General features: G+C 45.0%; 1 protein-coding gene across 3 annotated transcripts; it reads left to right on the forward strand.

The window, feature by feature from the left end:
* The first annotated feature begins 1894 nt into the window (after window positions 1-1894).
* On the forward strand, window positions 1895-20934 carry NUDT19 (nudix hydrolase 19). 3 transcript variants are annotated; one of them, XM_066583968.1, is made up of 4 exons: window positions 1895-2013; window positions 9130-9960; window positions 15889-16093; window positions 20144-20934. In XM_066583968.1, exons 2-4 carry the CDS (start codon window positions 9232-9234, stop codon window positions 20368-20370), a joined length of 1161 nt encoding a protein of 386 aa, XP_066440065.1. In that variant the 5' UTR covers window positions 1895-2013; window positions 9130-9231; the 3' UTR covers window positions 20371-20934. The 3 variants fall into 3 exon arrangements, with proteins under 3 accessions (XP_066440065.1, XP_066440066.1, XP_066440067.1); XM_066583969.1 differs by having other exon boundaries at window positions 15952-16093; XM_066583970.1 differs by having other exon boundaries at window positions 15889-16108; window positions 20144-20207.

The following is a 20934-nucleotide window of genomic DNA, read 5'->3' on the forward strand; positions in this document are numbered from 1 at the left end:
ACATGAGACGCTATGGATTTGTTTACCATTCGGCTTTCTTCTCCTGTCGCCTTCTTACACAGGCCTGATAGTTTGGGGGTAATATAAAATATATACTATTAGGGCTTTTACCCACTAGCGTTTTTTTTTAACGCTGCGATATTACAGCGTTTTTTTCCAAAGGGACTTTTTTAACGTAAAACTCGCAAGTTTGTGCTTTTGCGACTTTTGTGCGATATGATTTTAACATTAGAGAGTCCCATTGAAAAAAAAGCAGCGATATTGCAGCGTTAAAAAGAAAATGATAGTTGGTAAAAGCCCTAAATTCTAAAGTACAAGGTGATTTTCTACTGTAACTATATGATTATTTTATTATCTACCTGTTGAATAAGTTTTATTCTTCTTACACATAAACCTTTAATAAATAAAAAAATCTGCACTTTGAAGTCTAATTACATGCGTGTGATTAATCTGCCCATTTATGAAGAGTCTGGCAGATATGCCATAAATCTCTTTGACAGGAATACCCATTAAGGCCGGGTCCAAACGTATCACATGCCCACATTGCGCCTGAGGGGCACCAGTCCATGAGCTGTCTGGACCGGCCACATAGTGAGATGCATTTGCCTGCCCTCGTTCTCGTCCACGAGAGGGTCAAGAAAAAGGACATATGATGATTTTTTCCATGCAGTTTATGTGGGGTGGGAAACTCAGTAGTGTGGACACTGCCTTACAGAATGAAATGGGTCCATATGCCATCCATGTGGCAGACTTTTTATGCCCAACACAGATGATTAAAGTAAAAAAAAAAAAAAAAAAGATATATATATATACATATATATATATACACATAAATGAGCTAGGGCTTATTCCTGAAAATAAGCCCTAGCTATGCTACATTTAAAAAAACGCAATACTCACCTAGCATTCGCCGTCCGGGTCCCTCATGCTGGTTTCCAGCAGGCTTTCATGCAGTCCTCAGTGTCCTCAGCGCCAACAGAGCATCATTTGCTGGTAACAGAGTTTGTAAACCCCGCCTCCAGCAAGTGATTGCTTCGATTGGTTCACGAGCATCGGGCTCAGTCAATCAGAGCTGGCGCTTGATGAACCAATCACAGCATCACATTGATTGACTGTGATTGGTTCACGAGTGCCGCGGCTCAGCCATTCAATGCTATGCTGTGATTAGCTGAACCGCGGCGCTCATGAACCAATCAGAACAATCACATCCTCAGCTCAGTTGACTGTGGCGTGTGGGGACTACATTACAAAGTCTTTCGAGCACTTTGTAGATGGTAGGGCCAACCGGTCGCCAACCTCATGGCGAAAGAGTATTCGCTTTACAGGGACTTCTCTTCCACCCGAATTTGTCTATGCTTCGTTTAATGGTGTGGCAGTTAGAGCCACGGTCTTGAGAGCCCGTAGATGTTTGGAACCAGTCATTCAAACCATGATGAAGGCTAGAAAACCCTCCTCTTCTTGGGTTTGTCATTGCGTTTGGAAAAACTTATTTTACTGATGTGAACAACGCAATTTCCATCCTAAGCGTTTCTCTCCCATCTCTTGTCATTCCTACAGGAGGATCTTTTCTATAATTTTCCGCAACCCGAGGAACGGCTCTGGAACATTCCATGGTCTTAAGCTATGTCCCCCAATGATACAAACCAGAGAACAAGATTTTTGTACTTACCATAAAATCTCTCTCTCTTTCATTGGGGGACGCAGCACCACCCGGTCAGTTATTAGTATTCTTACTGATGTTTTCCTCCTTGGAGTGTTGTCTTAGCAGTTGCACGCGGTGCTGCAGAGAGTCACAGGTTCTAAATAATGTTGGTTGTCACATTGTCCAACTGACTGTTGTGTATCCTGCTTGGCTGCTTGCATAAAAACTGGTTAGCATGGTGAATGCTGGAGGGGTATAACTAGTAGGAAGCGTTAATACATTTTCGGCTTAGTATCAGTCTCTTAGTTGCAGTAGCTATAAGAACAGTCTTCAGCTGTGTCCTGAAGAACGCGACGAGAGGGAGATTGTATGTGAGTACAACAATCTTGTTTTTTTATAATCTATATATATAAAATTGAATGTCTGTCTGTCTGTGTGTCTGTCTGTTTGTCCTTTATGCGCTACTACACCATTCATCCGATCGCCATGAAACTTTGGGAAGTTGTGGAGTACACTCCTGGGAAAATTACTGGCATAGTACATCTATCCTATGATAAATGGCGTGCGTGCGAGCGTCGTCGACAGTTACGCCCCCCCCCCCCACGTAGATCGTTCGATTTCCATCATTGCCACTAATTTTCTCGCTTCCCAATGTCATAGAAACTTGAAATTTGGCACAAGCATTGAATATGTCATAAATAGGAAAAGTTAATGGGACCCAACTTGATAATTCAATTCTATGCGCAAAAGAATTAGTGTCCAAATTTTACGTACGGAATCTAATTTTCTCGCTTCCCAATGTCATAGAAACGTGAAATTTGGCGTGAGCATTGATTATGTCATAAATAGGAAAAGTTAATGGGAGCCAACTTGATTATTCAATTCTAAGTGCCAAAGAATTAGCGTCCACATTTTACGTAGTACGGAATCTAATTCTCTCACTTCACGATGTAATTTGGCACGGGCATTGATTATGTCATAAATAGGAAAAGCTAATGGGTCCCAACTCCATTATTCAATTCTAGCGCAAAAGAATTAGCATCCAAATTTTACGTACGGAATCTAATTCTCTCACTTCCTGATGTCATCTATATATATATATAAATGTCTGTCTGTCTGTCTGTCTGTCCTTTATGCGCTACTACACCATTCATCCGATCGCCATGAAACTTTGGGAAGGTGTTGAGTACACTCCTGGGAAGATTACTGGCATAGTACATCTATCCTACGATAGGTGGCGCGCGTGCGAGCGTCGTCGACAGTTATGCCCCCCCAGACAAAGATTGTTTGATTTCCATCTCAAGCACGAAAGCAAAAGGCATTACGAGCAACGGGAGGCGTGTTCAACTACAAAATGATGCATCCACCGAACGTTTCGCTTGACAATTGCTGCATATTGAGAATGCTGAGGTAAAATGAAAGCTGTGCTGTGATTGGTTGCTATATATTATACTGCTGAGGTAACATGAAAGCTGTGCTGTGACTGGTTGCTATATATTATACTGCTGAGGCAAAATGAAAGCTGTGCTGTGATTGGTTGCTACTTCTTATACTACTGAGGTTACATGAAAGCTGCGCTGCGATTGGTTGTTATATATTATACCACTGAGGTAACATGAAAGCTGCACTGTGATTGGTTGTTATATATTATACAGCTGAGGTAATTTGAAAGCTGCGCTGTGATTGGTTGTTATCTAGATATTTTAAAACGAATGTATGTATGTATGTCTGTCTTCGCAGCAACGCGCGACGGGTAAGCTAGTATTTTATAAAAACAACTTTTCACAGTTGGAAAACAGCTTAAATTTTTGTTCTATGCAGTCCTCTTCTTCCAGTCTTCAGAATATTCCACCTAAGGGTGACTACCCACTACAGTTTTTTTTACTGCGAAATTCGCAGCGTTTTTTTTTCTGCAGGAGTCTATGGGACTTGTAATGTAAAAATCGCGATCGTGTAAAATCGTGATTTACCATGAAATCGCGATTTTAACTTTACAAGTCCCATAGCCCATAGACCCCTGCAGAAAAAAAAAACACTGCAAATTTCGCAGTGAAAAAAACTGTAGTGGGTAGTCACCCTTAAAGAGTTCTTCCAGTTATATCAAATTATTGTCTATCCACAGTATAGGGGATAACTGTGTGATCGGTGGGGTTTGATTACCTATTGCCAGAACAAGGGTATTTTGTGCCTTTTTTGGACTGGCAATGAATGGAGCTGCAGCGTGTGCATCCCAGCGATCAGGCCAACACCAATCAGTTATCTCATAACTTGATATAACCAGAATACCCCCTTTAACCCCTTAGTGTCTTCTTCTTCAGCTTAGTAGGGAGTATTTACCTAAGGTTACTACTCTTCATGAGACAGTCTTCTAGGAAAGTGATGAATGATTCCGCTTATCCTATATTCAGTACTACCAGTCAAGCCTTTCTCTATTTTGTGTCTAGTTGCGGTGTGTTGCATCCTTTTTCTTGTAGTCTTTGGGGAGAAAAGCCATGTACTAGTGTCCCATAGCAATGTTAGTGCATCCTGGATTCTGTCCAGCCTAACAGATTTTTCAGTAGTTTGGCCATACCACTTCATCACACTGACAGGGACTAGCAGGACTTGCAGCAGGAACCTCCCACTCAATTTGCATACAATTACTAAACCAGACATTCCCTAGAGAGGCAAACAAACTTTACTCAACACTCTTACTTTACCCTCCTGCACAATAGCTTAAACATTGCATAACACCGTTTTCTCTTTTATAATGAATGCAATGGAAAAAATATCACATTTTAACAAACACAATTTGCAAAAATTTACGTAGCACTTATTCTAAGGGATAAACTTTAAAAGAGAAAAAGGAGTAACCAACGAAAGTTCTTTTCAGAATTGTCCAGAAAAGACAAAAACAAAATTTTATGAAGGCACAAAAAAAAGTCCCGCAACACGGGAGTTTCTTAACACCAAGTGGTACTTTGGCATACTGGCAAATCCTCTGATTCCTGTAACTCGGAACTGAACCCGGTTGGTGTGGGCATGTTGCTCCAAGAACTAACGCCAACAGAAGAACAAAGAGATGGGCTTGGGCATAGAAAGGCCCTTACCTCGGGGGTGTCGTCAGCCCCTGTACCTCCGGTGGGTATCCCACTGGAGCACAGCACACAGAGGTGTAATCAGCCGTATCCTCACTGTTACATTCGTGTGGGCAAACAAACACCGGGAACACATGAACATGACACAGAAGGGGTTAGGGACCACCGGAAACAGAGTCAGGACACAGAAACAAACTAGACATACTGGCAGAAGACACAAACAGGAACCAACTGACGACACACACTCGCCATGCATACCTGTACACATAAGCAGATGTTATAGTTATAAAAGTATGAGGTATTGGTTCATATATTGGCCAAAATACATAAGCCAACAAGCTGCGATGAAGGCTCCTCATTGTCTGATGGATCCCTACACTAGCAAGACAACTGACCCCTAACTGAAGGGAGCATAGAAGGGCCATACCTAATAAGCGGGGTGATCGCCTCAATAAAGGAGGCCCCGCACTTGAACCTCGGTCCTGATTATCCCTCAATGGTTAATACACGGAACCAGAACAGACCAGCACACAGAACACAAATCACACTAGGGTTAGCATGCCAGACACACAACCATATAGAACAGGACAGTTCACTCCGCATGTCTAGTCACCTGCACAGACATACAGAACTTGACACTGTTCACACCATATACAAAAAACAGGACTGTTCCCACCTAATTTCTGGCCACATGCATAAACACTGGACACAACATTGTTCACCCACATAACACATGTACAGGCATGCAAAACAAACAAACCCTAGAGTGAAGGGAAACCAGATTCCTCTTGCAGGCTGGTGGTGATTGGCTAGCAGGAGAACACCACACCCAGCCAGCTCAATCATTCAACACCTGTGAGGCTGTGCTGCTAGAAACCTCTGTGGTACAACAGATCCCAGAGAGCACAACCCTTACACTCACTTTCCAAGATGTAGATGTGTTCTCTGTGAGAAGTCCAGCGGCACGCTAGAGGCAGAGGGAATCTCCTCATCTGGGTGGTCCTCAGCTGCAGACTGTTGCTCTGTGGTGGGGACAACCCTCCCTACTTCCTCCTCAGCCTTGGCAAGAACTTTTTACGGGCTGGAAATTTCATAGAGTCATAGAATGGTAGATTTGGAAGGGACCTTCAGGGTCATTGGGTCCAACCCCCTGCTCAGTGCAGGATTTACTAAATCATCCCAGGCTGATATTTGTCCAGCCTTTGTTTAAACACTTCCATTGAAGGAGAACTCACCACCTCCCATAGAACATGAGGGCTGGGCGCCATCTTGGCTCTGAGTATTGTCACAGTGCACATTTACAATTTGTTGCTCACCGTGTAATGCAGGCAACTCCACACGGTCTAACAACATCACACAGTCTCTCTGTAATCTGTAGCACATCTATGTTACGTATGAATCAAGGTTTTCTTCTTGCATCTTGATTACACAACTTAGTCTGGCACCACTCTGACAAATATCTATAGGCCCAGAGGATCCATGACCTATATATAAGAGTCGGAGGGATCTTGTCCTGGATGTCTGAGAAAACACAGGGGCCCTAGAACCGGAAGTAACTTTCTCTAACTGTTGCGCAGGCACAAATCTATCGCGTCTGAACCAATGGCGGGAAAACGTCTCTTTTGTGGCTTTTTAGTGGCTTGTTGGGAACAGGCACATGAGATTCATCCTATTTGTGACGCCAAGTTAACTTCGCCCTGCAGCGTCCGAGAAGCGGGCCGTGGCCTAGGAGACAGTGGGGTAGAGTTTGGGCCCTGTCACAGTGGCTATACCGTCTCCCACCTGGAGGGTAACCGGGGACATGTCCAAAGGCTAAGGGCAGGTTAAAGGGGTTGTCTCGCGGCAGCAAGTGGGGTTATACACTTCTGTATGGCCATATTATTGCACTTTGTAATATACATCGTGCATTAAATATGAGCCATACAGAAGTTATTCACTTACCCACTCCATTGCTGGCGTCTCCGTCTCCATGGCTCCGTCTAATTTCAGCGGCTAATCGCCCGATTAGACGCGCTTGTGCAGAAGGGTCTTCTCCCTTCTGGTCGGTCCGGGCACGAGTGGCGTTCTGGCTACGCCCCCTTCCACGCGTCATCGCGTAGCTCCGCCCCGTCACGTGTGCCGATTCCAGCCAATCAGGAGGCTGGAATCGGCAATGGACCGCACAGAGCTCACGGTGCACCATGGGAGAAGACCCACGGTGCATCGTGGGTGAAGATCCCGGTGGCCATTTTGGAGGAAAAGAAGGAAGAAGCTGCAGAGGGGGGATTCGGGTAAGTACATTTTTTTTTTTAATTTCAACACATCCCTTGGGTTTGTCCTGCGCTGAACGGGGGGCCTTAGCAAAAAAAAACAAAAAACGTTTCGGCGCGAGACAACCCCTTTAATAAATAGGGAACCCTATACTAGATTACCTTAGTTCTGTTTTGTGTCATACGTGACGCCACCGTTTCTTCTGACGCAAGGGATTCCTATGTGGTGTAGTAAATCCTCTCTCGCGCAGCTTCCATGGGGGAATTCCCTGGTTGGCGGAGTAAATCCACACACACACGGGTAAGCAGGTGAAACGACAGTCTTAGTTAATTATAGGTCCTGGGCCTGCCAACACACTTTCATCTCTACCGGTACACACTCACTGTTGAACGTAGACATGCTGCCGACTCCTGGGGGTAGTAGTCGCCGGCAACCATCAAAATCTTCCTTTAGCCTCTTCCATTCTGGGCCACACAGGCTGGAGGTACCTGCGTGGTCCTCTTGCGCTCTCCAGAACAGAACTCTTTCAACCATCTTCAAGTCTGGACTACCCCCCCCCCCTGCACACACCTTGCAGTCACTTATATATTACAACCTAATGTGTCAAACAAATGGATACATTTTCCAGACAGTCAGCTTACATACCAGACAGTTAACCCTTTCAGTATTGCAGCTACGCAATACACGTCATTCATGCAACACAAAAGACACTAACATCACATAGACAAATGCATGCATGCAGTTTTGAAGGGGTCCCGTTGTACCGGGCCACTACACCACCATTGTTTTTGGCTTTTGTTTTTACGGTGTTCACCATTCTGTAAAAATAACGTGATCATTTTTTTAAAATCTGGATCAGCACGATTACTGCGATACCAAATTTATAAACATTATCTAATTTTTTTTTCTGAATTTGCACAATAAAAACACATTTTTAAAGAAACTGCATTCTAACATTTTTATTTTTCTGTTACATGGGACTTTTGGATTGCTTTCTGCAGTTGTTTTTGGGAGGCAAAAAACAGAAAAATAGCAATTCTGGCGTTAGTTTTAAAAATTATGTTAACGGAGTTCACAATTTGTGATAAATAACAACAGCATACTTTCATTGTCTAGGTCGTTATGAACGTGGTAATACCTATTATGCGCTACTTTTAAAAAACATTTTCTTTGGTATTTTATTAATTTTAAAAAGGGGTTTTGTGGGGAAAAATGCCTACTTTTTAAATTGGATTTTCCTTAAATTAAACTTTATTCCTTTTCTTTACATTATTTTTTTAGTCCCTCAAGGGGACTTGAAGAGGCGATTATTTTATTGCTAGGATAGTACAGGTCATTACTTTTGCAGTGCATTCTACCATGCCTATGACAGCAGCTTATTAGATCCTCCTGGAGGCGGGGCCTAGTAGGCGGAGTTACATGGGAAACATGGAGGCTTTTCTTAGGCTTCCAGCTACCATGGGAACGCATTGGTAGCTTGTAATCACACTATGGGGTGCCGATGGGTAATAAAATGATCTCCTCACCCTGTCATCTGCTTACATGCTGCAGTTGCTACTGACTGCGGCATCTGAGGTTTCTCCTGTCATGGTGGTTAGAGCAGGAGCCTGGTTGTCAGTACTCCGCTAAACCACCACCTTAAAATGATGTATGTGCAGATTTAAGCCTATTAGTGAGGCCAGTAAAAAGGCGTATTGGCCATCACTAATGGGTTAAGGTAACTTTTACATAAGACACTGGTGATAATTGTCCCGTGTACACACAGTCACCAACAGGACCCTGAGCGAGAACTCTCTGACACATTGGAGTCACTTGGTTTTTAGTAGAACTAAAAACCAAGCAACTGTCGGGCCGTGTAAACGGGAGCCGATCTATGTTTGAGAGACTACTGTCAAATGTGAACAGAAGTGGGACGTCCGGCTGGCCAGAACAGTCCCCAGCTGCTCCACATTCATTCAATTGAATGACTGTCTCTCCTGTGTAAAGCACCGGAATAACAGTTGGGTGGCAGTCAGTGGGGCGGCTGTCCCTTATTCTGGGCATGTGGCGTAACTCTGAACCTTGGGACGGTTGTGGGGAATCTTTAACGGTATTTGGTGTATCACAAACTATATGTACGCAGCAGATAGACATGATACATCTTCGCTTTTCTACTTACAGGAAGCGCCTCATCAATGCGGCTCGCATCCAGTTCCAGACACGGTCACAATAGGTCATCTTCTGCTAAGAATATTAGACAACAAGAAAAGCCAAGCTATTAAAATGAACAACACGTTAAAGCACTGGCGGGAAGCCGCCACCCTGATATTAACTGCCGGATGCCAACATCTAAGCGCCATACCAAAATCCACACCCCAGGGTCCCTGGCACAGTCAACAGAAGAAATCCAGCTTCGATTATGAAGTTCTTTTAGTGCAACGCAGTCAGAGTAGCGGTTTCTTCCCCAAAGCGTTTGTGTTTCCTGGGGGAGTCGCTGAACCTTCCGATTTCTCCAGCGATTGGGTGAAAGTGTTTGAGAGACATGCCCAGAAGCCTAACTTTGGTCTTGGGGTGGTGAAGCAGCCTCCTTACAGTAGGCCTCCCATGTTCATCACTGACAGAACAAAGTTTGGCTCTCCGATCCCTGGTGAGGTGGCCTTCCGGATCTGCGCTATAAGGGAGACCTTTGAAGAATCTGGTATTTTGTTGGTGGTTCCTGAAAATTCCAGTATCGAGGACAACCAGAATTTCATGGCTGCTTATGAACAGGATGGAAAAGTGATAGCTAGGTGGAGAGAAGAGGTTCAAAGTGATCCCTTGCGGTTTATCGAAATGTGTAAAGAGCTCCGATGTGTCCCTAACATCTGGGCCCTTCAGGAATGGGCCAACTGGCTGACCCCCATGACCCCTAAAAATGTAACCCTCAGACGCTCTGACACAGCTTTCTTCATCTGCTGCTTACCAAGGAAGCCGTACACTATGGAGGACCAGAAAGAAGTGACCACCTTTAAAGTGAGTGCCCACAGGTATACAGGTGTTGTCTGCTTCATATAATAGAGCACATTTAGATATTGTAGGTCACTTGCTGACGGGGAGTTGTGTCCCCTCCGACTCGTGACTCTAGAGGAGCACAAGGACACGCTCCATGAAATACATGTCAAGTTGTGACAACTGTCACCATCAATGACCCTACATAGAAGAATTCATGAAGGAAAATTGCATGAACTCTGAATTGGTAGGGATTCCACAGATCTGGAGTAAAATACAGGAGGTAACTTAGGGTCAGTACAGAATAAGTAATATATGTATACAGTGACTCCACCAGCAGAAGACTGAGCACAGAACTGAAGTATAATATAGGAGGTAACTTAGGGTCAGTACAGGATAAGTAATGTATGTAGACAATGACTCCACCAGCAGAATAGTGAGTGCAGCTCTGCAGTATAATACAGGATGTAACTCAGGATCTGTACAGGATAGGTAATGAATGTACACAGTAACTCCACCAGCAGAATAGTGAGTACAGCTCTGGAGTATAATACAGGATGTAACTCAGGATCAGTACAGGATAAGTAATGTATGTACACAGTGACCCCACCAGCAGAATAGTGAGTGCAGCTTTGGAGTATAATTCAGACAGTAAACTGTTCCACATACCTGCTGACCATGCAGGTATAGTAAAACTGTATATGGTCACTGTCAGGCATTTCACTACATGCAGATGAGGCTTGTATTTAGCAAAGTGAACATGTATACTACAGACTGGTCCATAATGGAGAAAATCTGTAACAATTTACAAGATGATCCAAAATTGCAGTATACGTGGTGATATAAAACGGTGCTCAGGTTGGTTATCAATTTTTAAAGGTGTCTCTATGCTTATATACACCCTCTTGTAGAAATTACATATAAGTTAGATGCTTTTTCCAGTTTGGGTGGTTCTGTGCTCTTGCTGTCCCCAAATTAGATGCACTGCTGGTGGTTGAAAAGAGAATGACTAACAGTCACATATAAAGAAACTGCTGCAAATGCAACTCCCTAATAGATAAAACTGCTATCAGGTCGTTAAGCAAATCTTTGACTTTCAGTGAGAGGAGGAATGTGTGCTTGCGAGGAGCTGTGGGCACAGCCCCCCTTCTCATAGATAAGCAGAAAGAAGTAGTGTGTGACTGACCTTGCAAAATCTTGCAGTGGTACTCTTGCATGAATGGAATAGAAACTTGAATCCAGTGAATTATACTGTCTTAAAAATAGGAAATATAGGGATTTTAAGGTACATTCTTGCGTTATTTGTGTACACGTCAGTTCTGTGATTGGTTGGATGTGTGTATACTTGCTAAATGGTGTTCGTGTTGTGTTTTCAGTGTGATAATGTCCTGTGGAAGAAATGATTGTTCCTATTATGGCAAAATATTAATGATATTAGTGGTTGCTGTGGAATTACAAACATTTACAGGTTGAGGAGAGTTGTAGTACTTCTGTAACTTTTTCTTTGTGTGATGCTGTTGCAGCCATTGGCGTCCCTCTTCTTTTCCTGTCTGCTTTTGTCCACCACTGAGAGGGTTACCCAGCTTTCTTCTTCTGAGCTCACCTGAGGGGTTCATTAGTCATTACACCCCTATTTAAACTGAACTGATGCACTTTAATGCTTTTCAAGTGATGTTTGTTTGTTCATTACACTCAGCTTTTTCTGTGTTGTGCCTGTTTCAAGCATATCTTTATGTCCTGATGTGAACAGTGCGCATCCTACTGTGTTTGGTGTGAACTATCTCATGCTTCTGTGGGTCTGCTGTAGGCTTTCTGAGCTGGCCACTCAACGTGCCAGCATTGCAACACCCTCAGTCCTTGCTGCCTCTGGAAAAGGAGGAAAGTGGTTATAATCACCTGATAGTTTTTTCCTCTTAGCTTGATACACGTGACTATGCACTAGCTAATGGTCCAGGAGACAGGGGATTCAGACATGTTGTTCAGTCATTAGATAACCCTGATTTTGCACTCTTTGTTGATGGATCGAGGTATGGTCAAGAGGGCAGGTTCTATACAGGTTATGTTGTGCTTTCCTTACATGATGTGGTCAACGCCGAACCTCTTCCATCTTGCATGTAAGCCTGAGCATCCAAATTGCGAGCCCTGGAGAGCGAGGTCATTCTTGAAAGCAAATGAAAAAGCAATTAAAAACAGAAAAGGTGTACAAGCACTGATGGAAGCCCTCTTGCTGCCTGAGAGAGTAGCTTGAAAAATGCAACAAAAGGTCACTCCAAGGATGGCACAAAAGAGGCAACCGTAAATCACCCGGCTGATCAGGCTGTGAAGACAGCTACACAAAAGACTTGATCCTTCAGGGGTTGGGGCGGTACCCGGTGGATTATGACCTGTTGATTCAGTTACAAAAGCAGGCAACCAGATGGGGGAGAAAGAAACAATGGGAACCAGCAAGAGGGGCAGAGAGACACCTGCAGAGAAATGGATGGTATCCAACAAGCTCTGTTTCCCACGGGCCCCTATCCTGTCATGGCTCCGGGCCTCCCATGGAAATACACACCTGTCCAAAACAGCTATGACAGATGTGGTTGCTAGTCACTGGTCTGCATCAGGATTTAGCATCACTGCAGTTAAATACACACAGGGCTGCCTGATTTGTGCACAGAACAACTTGGGTAGGTCTGTATAGGCTCCCATGCAGTACACCCCTCATCCTGACGACCCGTTCCAGCATCTTCAAGTAGACTACTTCCAACTGCCATGGGTGGCCAGGTACGAGTTTGTTCTGGTCTGCCTAGCCCGTTCTCAGGGTAGCCACTCTGGCCTACCCACTCACAAATGCCACCACCAAAAACTGATCTCTGAGGTGGTATACAGGTACACAGTAAAAGAAACAACTGAAAGTGACCGGGGTACTCCCTCCACAGGAGAAGTGATACAGAAAGTAATGAAAGTGTTGGGGGTAGAACTGCCCTTTTATGCTCCCTAACATCCACAAAGCAGTGGTAGAGCAGAAAGGTTAAATGGTACCTTAGAAACCACAATCCAGAAGGCCATGGCAGAGCTCAATAGACCATAGACCGAGTACCTCCTGTCCGGACCGGTGGCTGTCTGGGGCTCTGTGCCCGCACCGCTAGTCCTGTCACCCGGGCTGCTGGGGTATGGCGGAGGGGAGTCCTGGTCCTTCTGACCTCCCCTGGCTGCCAGGGTCCCGGACGCCGGATCCAGGTGCGTGCTCCCGTGCTCAGAGGGTGGCACCTGGGTTATGGGTTTTCTGGGACACGGCGGATGCTGCCCCGTGCTACGTCCCCGTTGCCATGACACCCTGATTAGCATGCTCTGCACTCACTGCTGGATTTCTGTGTCTCTGCACTCGCTGCCTTATGTCTAGGTCTTGCTGGTGTCAGGCTCCCGGACCCAATCAGCTGCTGAGGCGGGAGTTCTCATAGCATTTAAACTGCTCAGTTCCTTATGAAGATTGCCAGTGTATGTTTGGTCTCCAGCTACACCCGTGTTATTTGGATTGTTGCCCTGATTCTGGCTTGTCTTGGACTCGACTTCGATTTCTCCTGACACCTTATACTGCTGTTGTCGACCCGGATTGTCTGACCTGCCTTTGTGTTTGTTTGTCCCTCAGAATTTGTCTGTGAGTCTGACTCCTGCCCCACATCCCTAGTGAGGCTAGGGACTGTCGCCCAGTTGTCGCCCTAGGGCTTAGCCTAGGGGGGTAAGTAGGTAGAGACAGGGGTTGCAGGTAGTTTCAGGGACTTCCACCCATCCAGACCCCAGTTCCCTGACACTTTTCCCCGGTACTCTTCTCCATAAGGTACACACATGACAGAATAGGCCTCAGCCCATATGAGGTACTTTTTGGGTCGGCTCCAAGGTTAGGATTTTATTTTCCATGATAACTCCAGATGCAGCATGGTAGCTTGACAAACTGTGTTATTGCTCTTACAAAACACTTAACTAATAGTGTTTGCTTCCAGATCCTAACAGCTTAGAAGGAACTCATCCTATGAAACTAGGAGATTGTGTGGTTACCATAACCATAACAAGTGTTCCTGACCACCACTAAAGATGTTCAGCTGGAAAGACAAATCCAATTGGATACATGCATCTCGTTGCAAGAGAGTCTTCCCACCATGATGAACATATGCTTTCTCCTAGGTTGTTCAATCCCTGTTATCTTTCTCACAGCTGTGGTTCCATAACTAAAGCTTTGAAGGGTCTAATTAGCCTCTTTAAAGAGCTAGCAGCAAATTCTGGCATCTCCGACCCCTTTTAATGACTGGTGGACTGATACTTTTGGCAGATGGAGCCACCGAATTTCATCTTTTGCTAGAGCTTTAGTGACTATTCTTACTGACATTGTTATTATTAATTGCATTATTCCGTGCCTTCAAGGAATTTTCCCAAAGACTATTGACAAAGCTGTCCCTGTTATGTCTGATGATGCTTTGCCATTGACTACTGACACTGAAGCTGAATCTGCGTTTGATCAACCTTTTCTTCTTGCAGTTCCTTCCTATGATACTTCTTTTAATGCATATTATGAGAACATCGGTTGGAGGATCTGGGGAAGTAGTGTAGGAATACCGGCACTTGCCACTAGGGCATGTGTAAGTACCTGCCTAGACATTCGACCTGACTGCTATAAGAAACAAAAGCAGGGACTGTCTTAGTAATAATAATAAATGTGTTTCTTAAAATCAGCCTAGGCAAATATATACATATATATATATTGTAGCAACACGGGGCTTAATCAGTATGCCAAATTGTCACTTTTACTTTTTTAGTTTATTCATACAAGTTTTAGCAGAACATAAATGACTGGGTCTCCAGAGAAATAATAAAGTTTGCAAAAGTCCTTTCAATTTTACCCTCCATAGTCCACAGGGGGAGCAAGTAAGTCCACAGCTGAGGGAAACAGTAATAAGTCCGTTTGTTTTCACAGACCTTTATTTGTCCAGAGCGCAGCTGGTCTTTAAGTCGTAGTGTCTCCAGACCCCAGTCCTAGGGCAGGCGTTCCCCAAGGGTCCTGCTGGAACAACGTAGCGCCTTGTCCACAGCGTCTCTCTGCTCACAGCAGAAGTCAAGTTTACCAGAAGTCTGGTCACCACACAAGTCTGTTTACAACTGAAGTCTGGTTCTCCCAGACACACACACCTCCTCCTTAGTTCCACCTGTCCCTTTACATAGCTTGCTGGTTGAGGTGGAAGATCTGGCCTGGAGTATTATTGGACTGCTCTACATCACAGAAGCTAACAACGTCTGTGACATACATCTTCCATTCCATACCATACCTGTGGGGTGTTTTTCCTCTTGTCTCAGGCACCAGACTGATTGTTGCCCCCTACAGGCCACTCTCTGCAGTGCACCCCTACAATATATATAATATATATATATAGTCATATCCACCTTCATAAGAAATAGCTAGCAGTTCAATGGTTAACGAGCTCAGTATTATACCCTGGTATGTGCAAGTACAATGTTGAAGCTAAACCTTCCACACATGGTTCCCAGCACTAGCTATCAAGGGGAGGAACTTCTTATCTATGAGAAGTTCCTATGGTGCAAATTGTAATATTAATAAAGTCTATACTACTTGGGTATATAGAAATTACATGTTCACATAGCGACATTCACCTGGGACGTAAGCATATGTTAATCATTAGCATTATTATAACTAAGCCAATCATTAGTTGTTATGATGTTGGGGGGGGGGGGGGGGGGCGTGCATGTAATTGGTGCGTCATGGTCAACTATATTTGTATTGTACTTCCTTTGAATAAATCAGAAGAGTATTGGGGACTGACAGATAACATCCGCAAGTTCAAATACATATATTCATGCATGAAGCTTCTCATTATGACCAATCTGGAGCAGATCGGTGAAATCTTCTGGAATATGATTTATTTCAATAACACAGTAATATATTGCTTTGTGATATTTCAGTGGTGGGCACCTAAGGAGGCTATAAACAAATCTCAGACTAATGCCTGGATCCCCCCTCCTCAGATCTATGAGTTGAGCAGATTGTGTAACTTCGCGCACCTTGAAGATCTGCAGCGTTTCGCTCTCCATCGTAGTCTGGAAGGCTGTGAAAGGTTCTGCGCTATCATTATATACGCCAAGGATGGCGTTGTGTTAACGCTGCCAGGTATGAGACTTTAAGGTATGTGAATTTAGCTTTAAAGGGAACCTGTCACCTCGGAAAAACACTATAAATTACGGTAAGTTATAGTGCTATATAGGGACCCGCTTGTCCGCTGGTGAAGTCTGCATGCGGTCTGAAAATCCGACTCTTTAGACTACTGTGTGCACTCCTGCAGAGACTGCTACAGGAGCGCGCGGCAGTCTGAGAAGAGTTCGATTTTTCAGACTGTGTTGACTGGCGAACAGTGTGGGTGAGTAAGGCTGCCTGTCCACGGGCGTTATTGAATTGCGTTCCCCGCGATGATAATCCAGCCGCGGGAAACACAATGCACGCTTTCCATAGTTTTACTCGCCCCCTGGTCCACGAGCTGAGAATCATTGCGATTCTCCACCCCCTGGTCCACGAGCTGAGAATCATTGCGATTCTCCACTCACGGCCGGCCATGATTCTCTGCGGTCAGCCTATCTGTCAGACAGGTTGACAGTGGAAATCCGTCTGCTGACTCCTGTTCCCGGGGTGGCGGTATCCCTTGGAGGATGTTCGCAGCGGACTACCGCAACGCCGGTGGACAGGCAGTCAAAGAAATACATCCCCATCTCCCCATACAGCAGCATAACTTAGTTTAAGCTGCTGTTCTGAGGTGACAGGTTCCACTTAATCACTACATATCAAGGATGGCAAACTCATTTTTACCTAGGGCTACATAAGCATTATGATTGCCTTCAAGAGGCCAGATCGGAAAGAACTCTTAAAGCTGCTGTTAACTTTTTAAATGTCACTGTTAATTCTGACAGCTGCATTTAAATGGCCTAAACAGCCCCCCTGCTATGAGATCACAAGGTTCCATTTGGTGTCATGAGAGCCTGGGGTCTTGTGAAGGCCCCAAGACTGACATTTATTTCTGCACTCAGAAGTGCCTATAGAAATACATAATATTTAATAATATGATGTATGAGTCCCCTCTTGCTGCAGTGTTCCACGCTGACAGGATTCTCTTCTGGTGACAGGGCCTTGAATACCCCGCCTCCGGTAAGAGAGCGCTGTAATTGGATCGAGCGCCAGCCAATCAAAGCCGGTGCTTGATCATTCACAGCCATTCAGTGAATGACATCACTGAATGGCTGTGATTGGTTCATCGAGCGCCGGCTCCGATTGCTTGATGCTCGATCCAATCACGGAGGCGGGGTACTCAAAGCCCCATCACGAGAAGAGAATCCTGTCAACGCTGAAAACTGCAGCAGCGTGGGGACTCGCGCAAGGGACTCAGATGCCGGCAGCTAGGTGATTATTGCTTTTTTTACCTTATTGCTTATAGTCACCTAGCCGCCAGTGTCTGTCCCTTGCGCTGGTCCCCACACTGCTGCAGTTCTCAGCGCTGACAGGATTCTCTTCTGGTGATGGGGCTTTGAATACCCCACCTCCCATAAGCACTGTGATTGGATCAAGCACCAGCCAAAGAGAGCTGGTGCTTGATGAACCAATCACAGCACTTACTGAAAGCAGAGTATTCAAAGCCCCATTACCAGGAGAAGAGAATCCTGTCAGCGCTGAGCACTGCAGCAGCATGGGGACCAGCACGAGGGACACAGACACCAGTGGCTAGGTAAGTAGAAGACACCCCCAAAAATAAGATGCTGTGCCTCTTTTGAGGTGAAAAATAATATAAGACAGTGTCCTATTTTCTGGGAAACAGTATAAGAGGAAGAGTTTACTTCACCAGGGACACTTGGCAATCTGTAATTCCCCCCAATCCTGGATTTCCATTGGATAGGGGACAACTTGCTGATCCGTAGTTGGATCCCACTTCTGACACCGCCGCCGATCTGCAAAACAGGACTCCCATGTCCCATTCTGTCTGTCATTGTGGAGATCACTTCTGCCCCCGCAGTAACATCAGCATGAAGGGAATGCTGGCTGATCATATGCGTTCAACACTCCATTGATCTCCACAGATCGAACATAACCATCAGCCAATAAATACATAGAAAACACAGCTGTAAATAATATCCTAATTACATACATAAATCCAAGACATCACGTATCACACCTGGTATGTGCTCCTCCGTCACCTACTTGATGTCTAAGTAATACCGGCGTCTAGCAATGCTCACTGCGCATGCGCGTGAGATGCTGGGATCTCGCGAGCAGTTGGAATGTCACTACACTCCGGAGTCTGACACATCCATCGGAAATGCGCAGGGCCCATCACAGCCCACATAGCCATTAAGCATGTACAATGGCCCGGCCCGCCCTGAGGCACACATCACCATAATAATGAGCGGACACTACTAAGAGGACTCTCTAGCAGATCACAACCCACATAGCCATTACACATGTATAATAGCCCGGCCCGCCCAGACGCACACATGAGCCTACGTCACTAAGGGAGCTCACGAGCAAAACAACCAAGCAAATAATGTCACAAGCATCACAGGGTAGTGAGACTATGTCAACGGGGGAGCATATTAACAAACAAACCATACAGATACTGTTCTAGACATCACCCTTATCACAATCCAAGGGACCATAGAAATAAATAATAAATAGAGATGAGCGAGTATACTCGCTAAGGCACATTACTCGAGCGATTAGTGCCTTAGCCGAGTATCTCCCCGCTCGCCTCTAAAGATTCGGGGCCGGCGACAGGTGAATTACGGCAGGGAGAAGGGGGGAGCTGGCGGCGGGGGAGGAGGAGAGAGGGAGAGAGAGATCACCCCTCCGTTCCTCTCCGCTCTCCCCCCCCCTCCCCCCCCACTCCCCGCCGGCCCCCGAATCTTTAGAGACGAGCGGGGAGATACTCGGCTAAGCCACTACTCGCTTGAGTAATGTGCCTTAGCGAGTATACTCGCTCATCTCTAATAATAAACCATTTCATATTCGGATGGCATACATTGTAGTGTCGACGTGGCAGCACTCCATTTCAGAGGTCAACACTATCGCATAGCGTTGTCATAAATAGGAACCCTTCATAGATGACAAAAAATAATGTCAGCCAGACAGGATATAATAGTATCACCCAATATGTATAGCAGCTTTACTTCATAAATATACATATAATAAGGCCCCATATAGGCGATAAGAGATAAGCCATCCCATATTCTAACAGTGCCCACATATCCCTCAGTGTCAAACATATATTATCAGGGGAAATGAACATATCAAATCCGGGGCAGTATGCATATAAGAGATATAAGGTTTGGTCTATCCCATGCGCGGTGATTACTGTTAGACGCCGGTATTACTTAGACATGAAGGAGTGACGGAGGACCACATACCAGGTGCGATATGTGATGCCTTGGATTTATGTATGTAATTAGGATACGGTATTATTTACAGCTGTGTTTTCTATGTATTTATTGGTTGATGTTTATGTTATCTGCTATTTATACCATGTATTGTTGCCTTAGCTGGTTATGCTTGACAAAGACCGGTAGCAGACTGGTCGAAACATTGCAGCCAAGTTTTATGACAGAGGAATAAAGTTTGCTATACTTTTTATTGCATCCGAGTGCTGCCTATGCATTTTTTCTCTCTCTATGGATTGTGGAACTGTGGTCCGGGTTCCAATTTAAGGCTTTGCACCACTGGATCACGCCCATGTGGGGCAACGAGTGAGTGCTGCTTGTGTGCTACTTCTTTTTGATTTCCATGGATCTGATGGAAATACCTCAGTGGGTGTCACTCGGGTATCTACGTGGCCCCATTGAGTAGTGTGCTTGCTGGACCAGCACTCCATTCAGTCTCCTTTGATGGGTGTGCAGCAATACCGCAGTGAGAAGGACAGGGGACACAGGACCCTCGTGATTGGTGGGGATCTCTGTGGTGAGACCCCCACCAATCAGCACGTTATCCCCTATCCAGTTGAGATCCTGTGCACAGGGAATCAATTGCAATTTTGATACAGCCCTTTTAACTACTTCCTTGCTTCTTGTCCCCATCTATACTGCAGAAGTACCGACAGCCCATACTGATGATGCTACACCAATTAATGAGTAGCGGTGTAGGGAAAAGACCAGTGAGGAAAATGTTCATGATGTTTCTGTTATCTTGCAGGAGATGAACTCTACCCCAAAGATCCTGATGTCACCGGACAGACCCAAAAAATCTACTCTATAGACAGAACAATAGAAGATGTTTGCCAAGATGGTGGGCCCCTTCACAGGATGATAATCGGGAATCGGGTGCCACGGATTTTTATAACTACAGAGGCAAAATATAAACATGTCAAGCCACAATTACAGCAGCGAGATAATGACATAGAGCCCAAGAGCCAACTGTGAATAGCGGAAACAAAAATGTCTTTAAAAAAAAAAAAATATATATATATATATATAATTAAAGGGGTTGCCGTCTGGAATCGCCTCTGATCAGCTGTTCGCCAGACCATTGTGCTCATGCGGTGAGCTGATTTTTGTAGGAAGTAAACCGCTTTGCTACCACTGCAGTGGCCAGGCTGGGTAATACAGGCAAATATTCACTTAATGGGGTACCACTAGGGAAAAGTGATATGGAAAAGGATCTGGGGGTATTAGTGGATAATAGACTAAACTGGAGTAACCAATGCCAGTCAGCCGCTGCAAAGGCAAATAAAGTCTTGGGGTGCATCAAAAGAGGAATAGGGGCGAAGGACGAGAACATCATCCTCCCACTATATAAGGCACTTGTCAGACCTCACATGGAATACTGCGTACAATTCTGGACACCGGTGCTCAGGAAAGATGTCACAGTGCTTGAGGGGGTTCAAAGAAGAGTGACTAAACTAATACATGGAATGACGGGACTGGAATACCCAGAGAGGCTATCCAAATTGGGACTATTTACTCTAGAAAAAAGAAGGTTAAGAG

The sequence above is a fragment of the Eleutherodactylus coqui genome, chromosome 11, assembly GCF_035609145.1.
Source record: "Eleutherodactylus coqui strain aEleCoq1 chromosome 11, aEleCoq1.hap1, whole genome shotgun sequence".
NCBI classification, from domain to species: Eukaryota; Metazoa; Chordata; class Amphibia; order Anura; family Eleutherodactylidae; genus Eleutherodactylus; species Eleutherodactylus coqui.

Bases quoted from the DNA above. Each gene is read 5' to 3' on its own strand.
- NUDT19 (XM_066583968.1), top strand. From the start codon at position 9,232: ATGAACAACACGTTAAAGCACTGGCGGGAAGCCGCCACCCTGATATTA. The intron at 9,961-15,888 runs GTGAGTGCCCAC...GTGATATTTCAG, and splicing joins AAGAAGTGACCACCTTTAAA to TGGTGGGCACCTAAGGAGGC. The intron at 16,094-20,143 runs GTATGAGACTTT...GTTATCTTGCAG, and splicing joins CGTTGTGTTAACGCTGCCAG to GAGATGAACTCTACCCCAAA.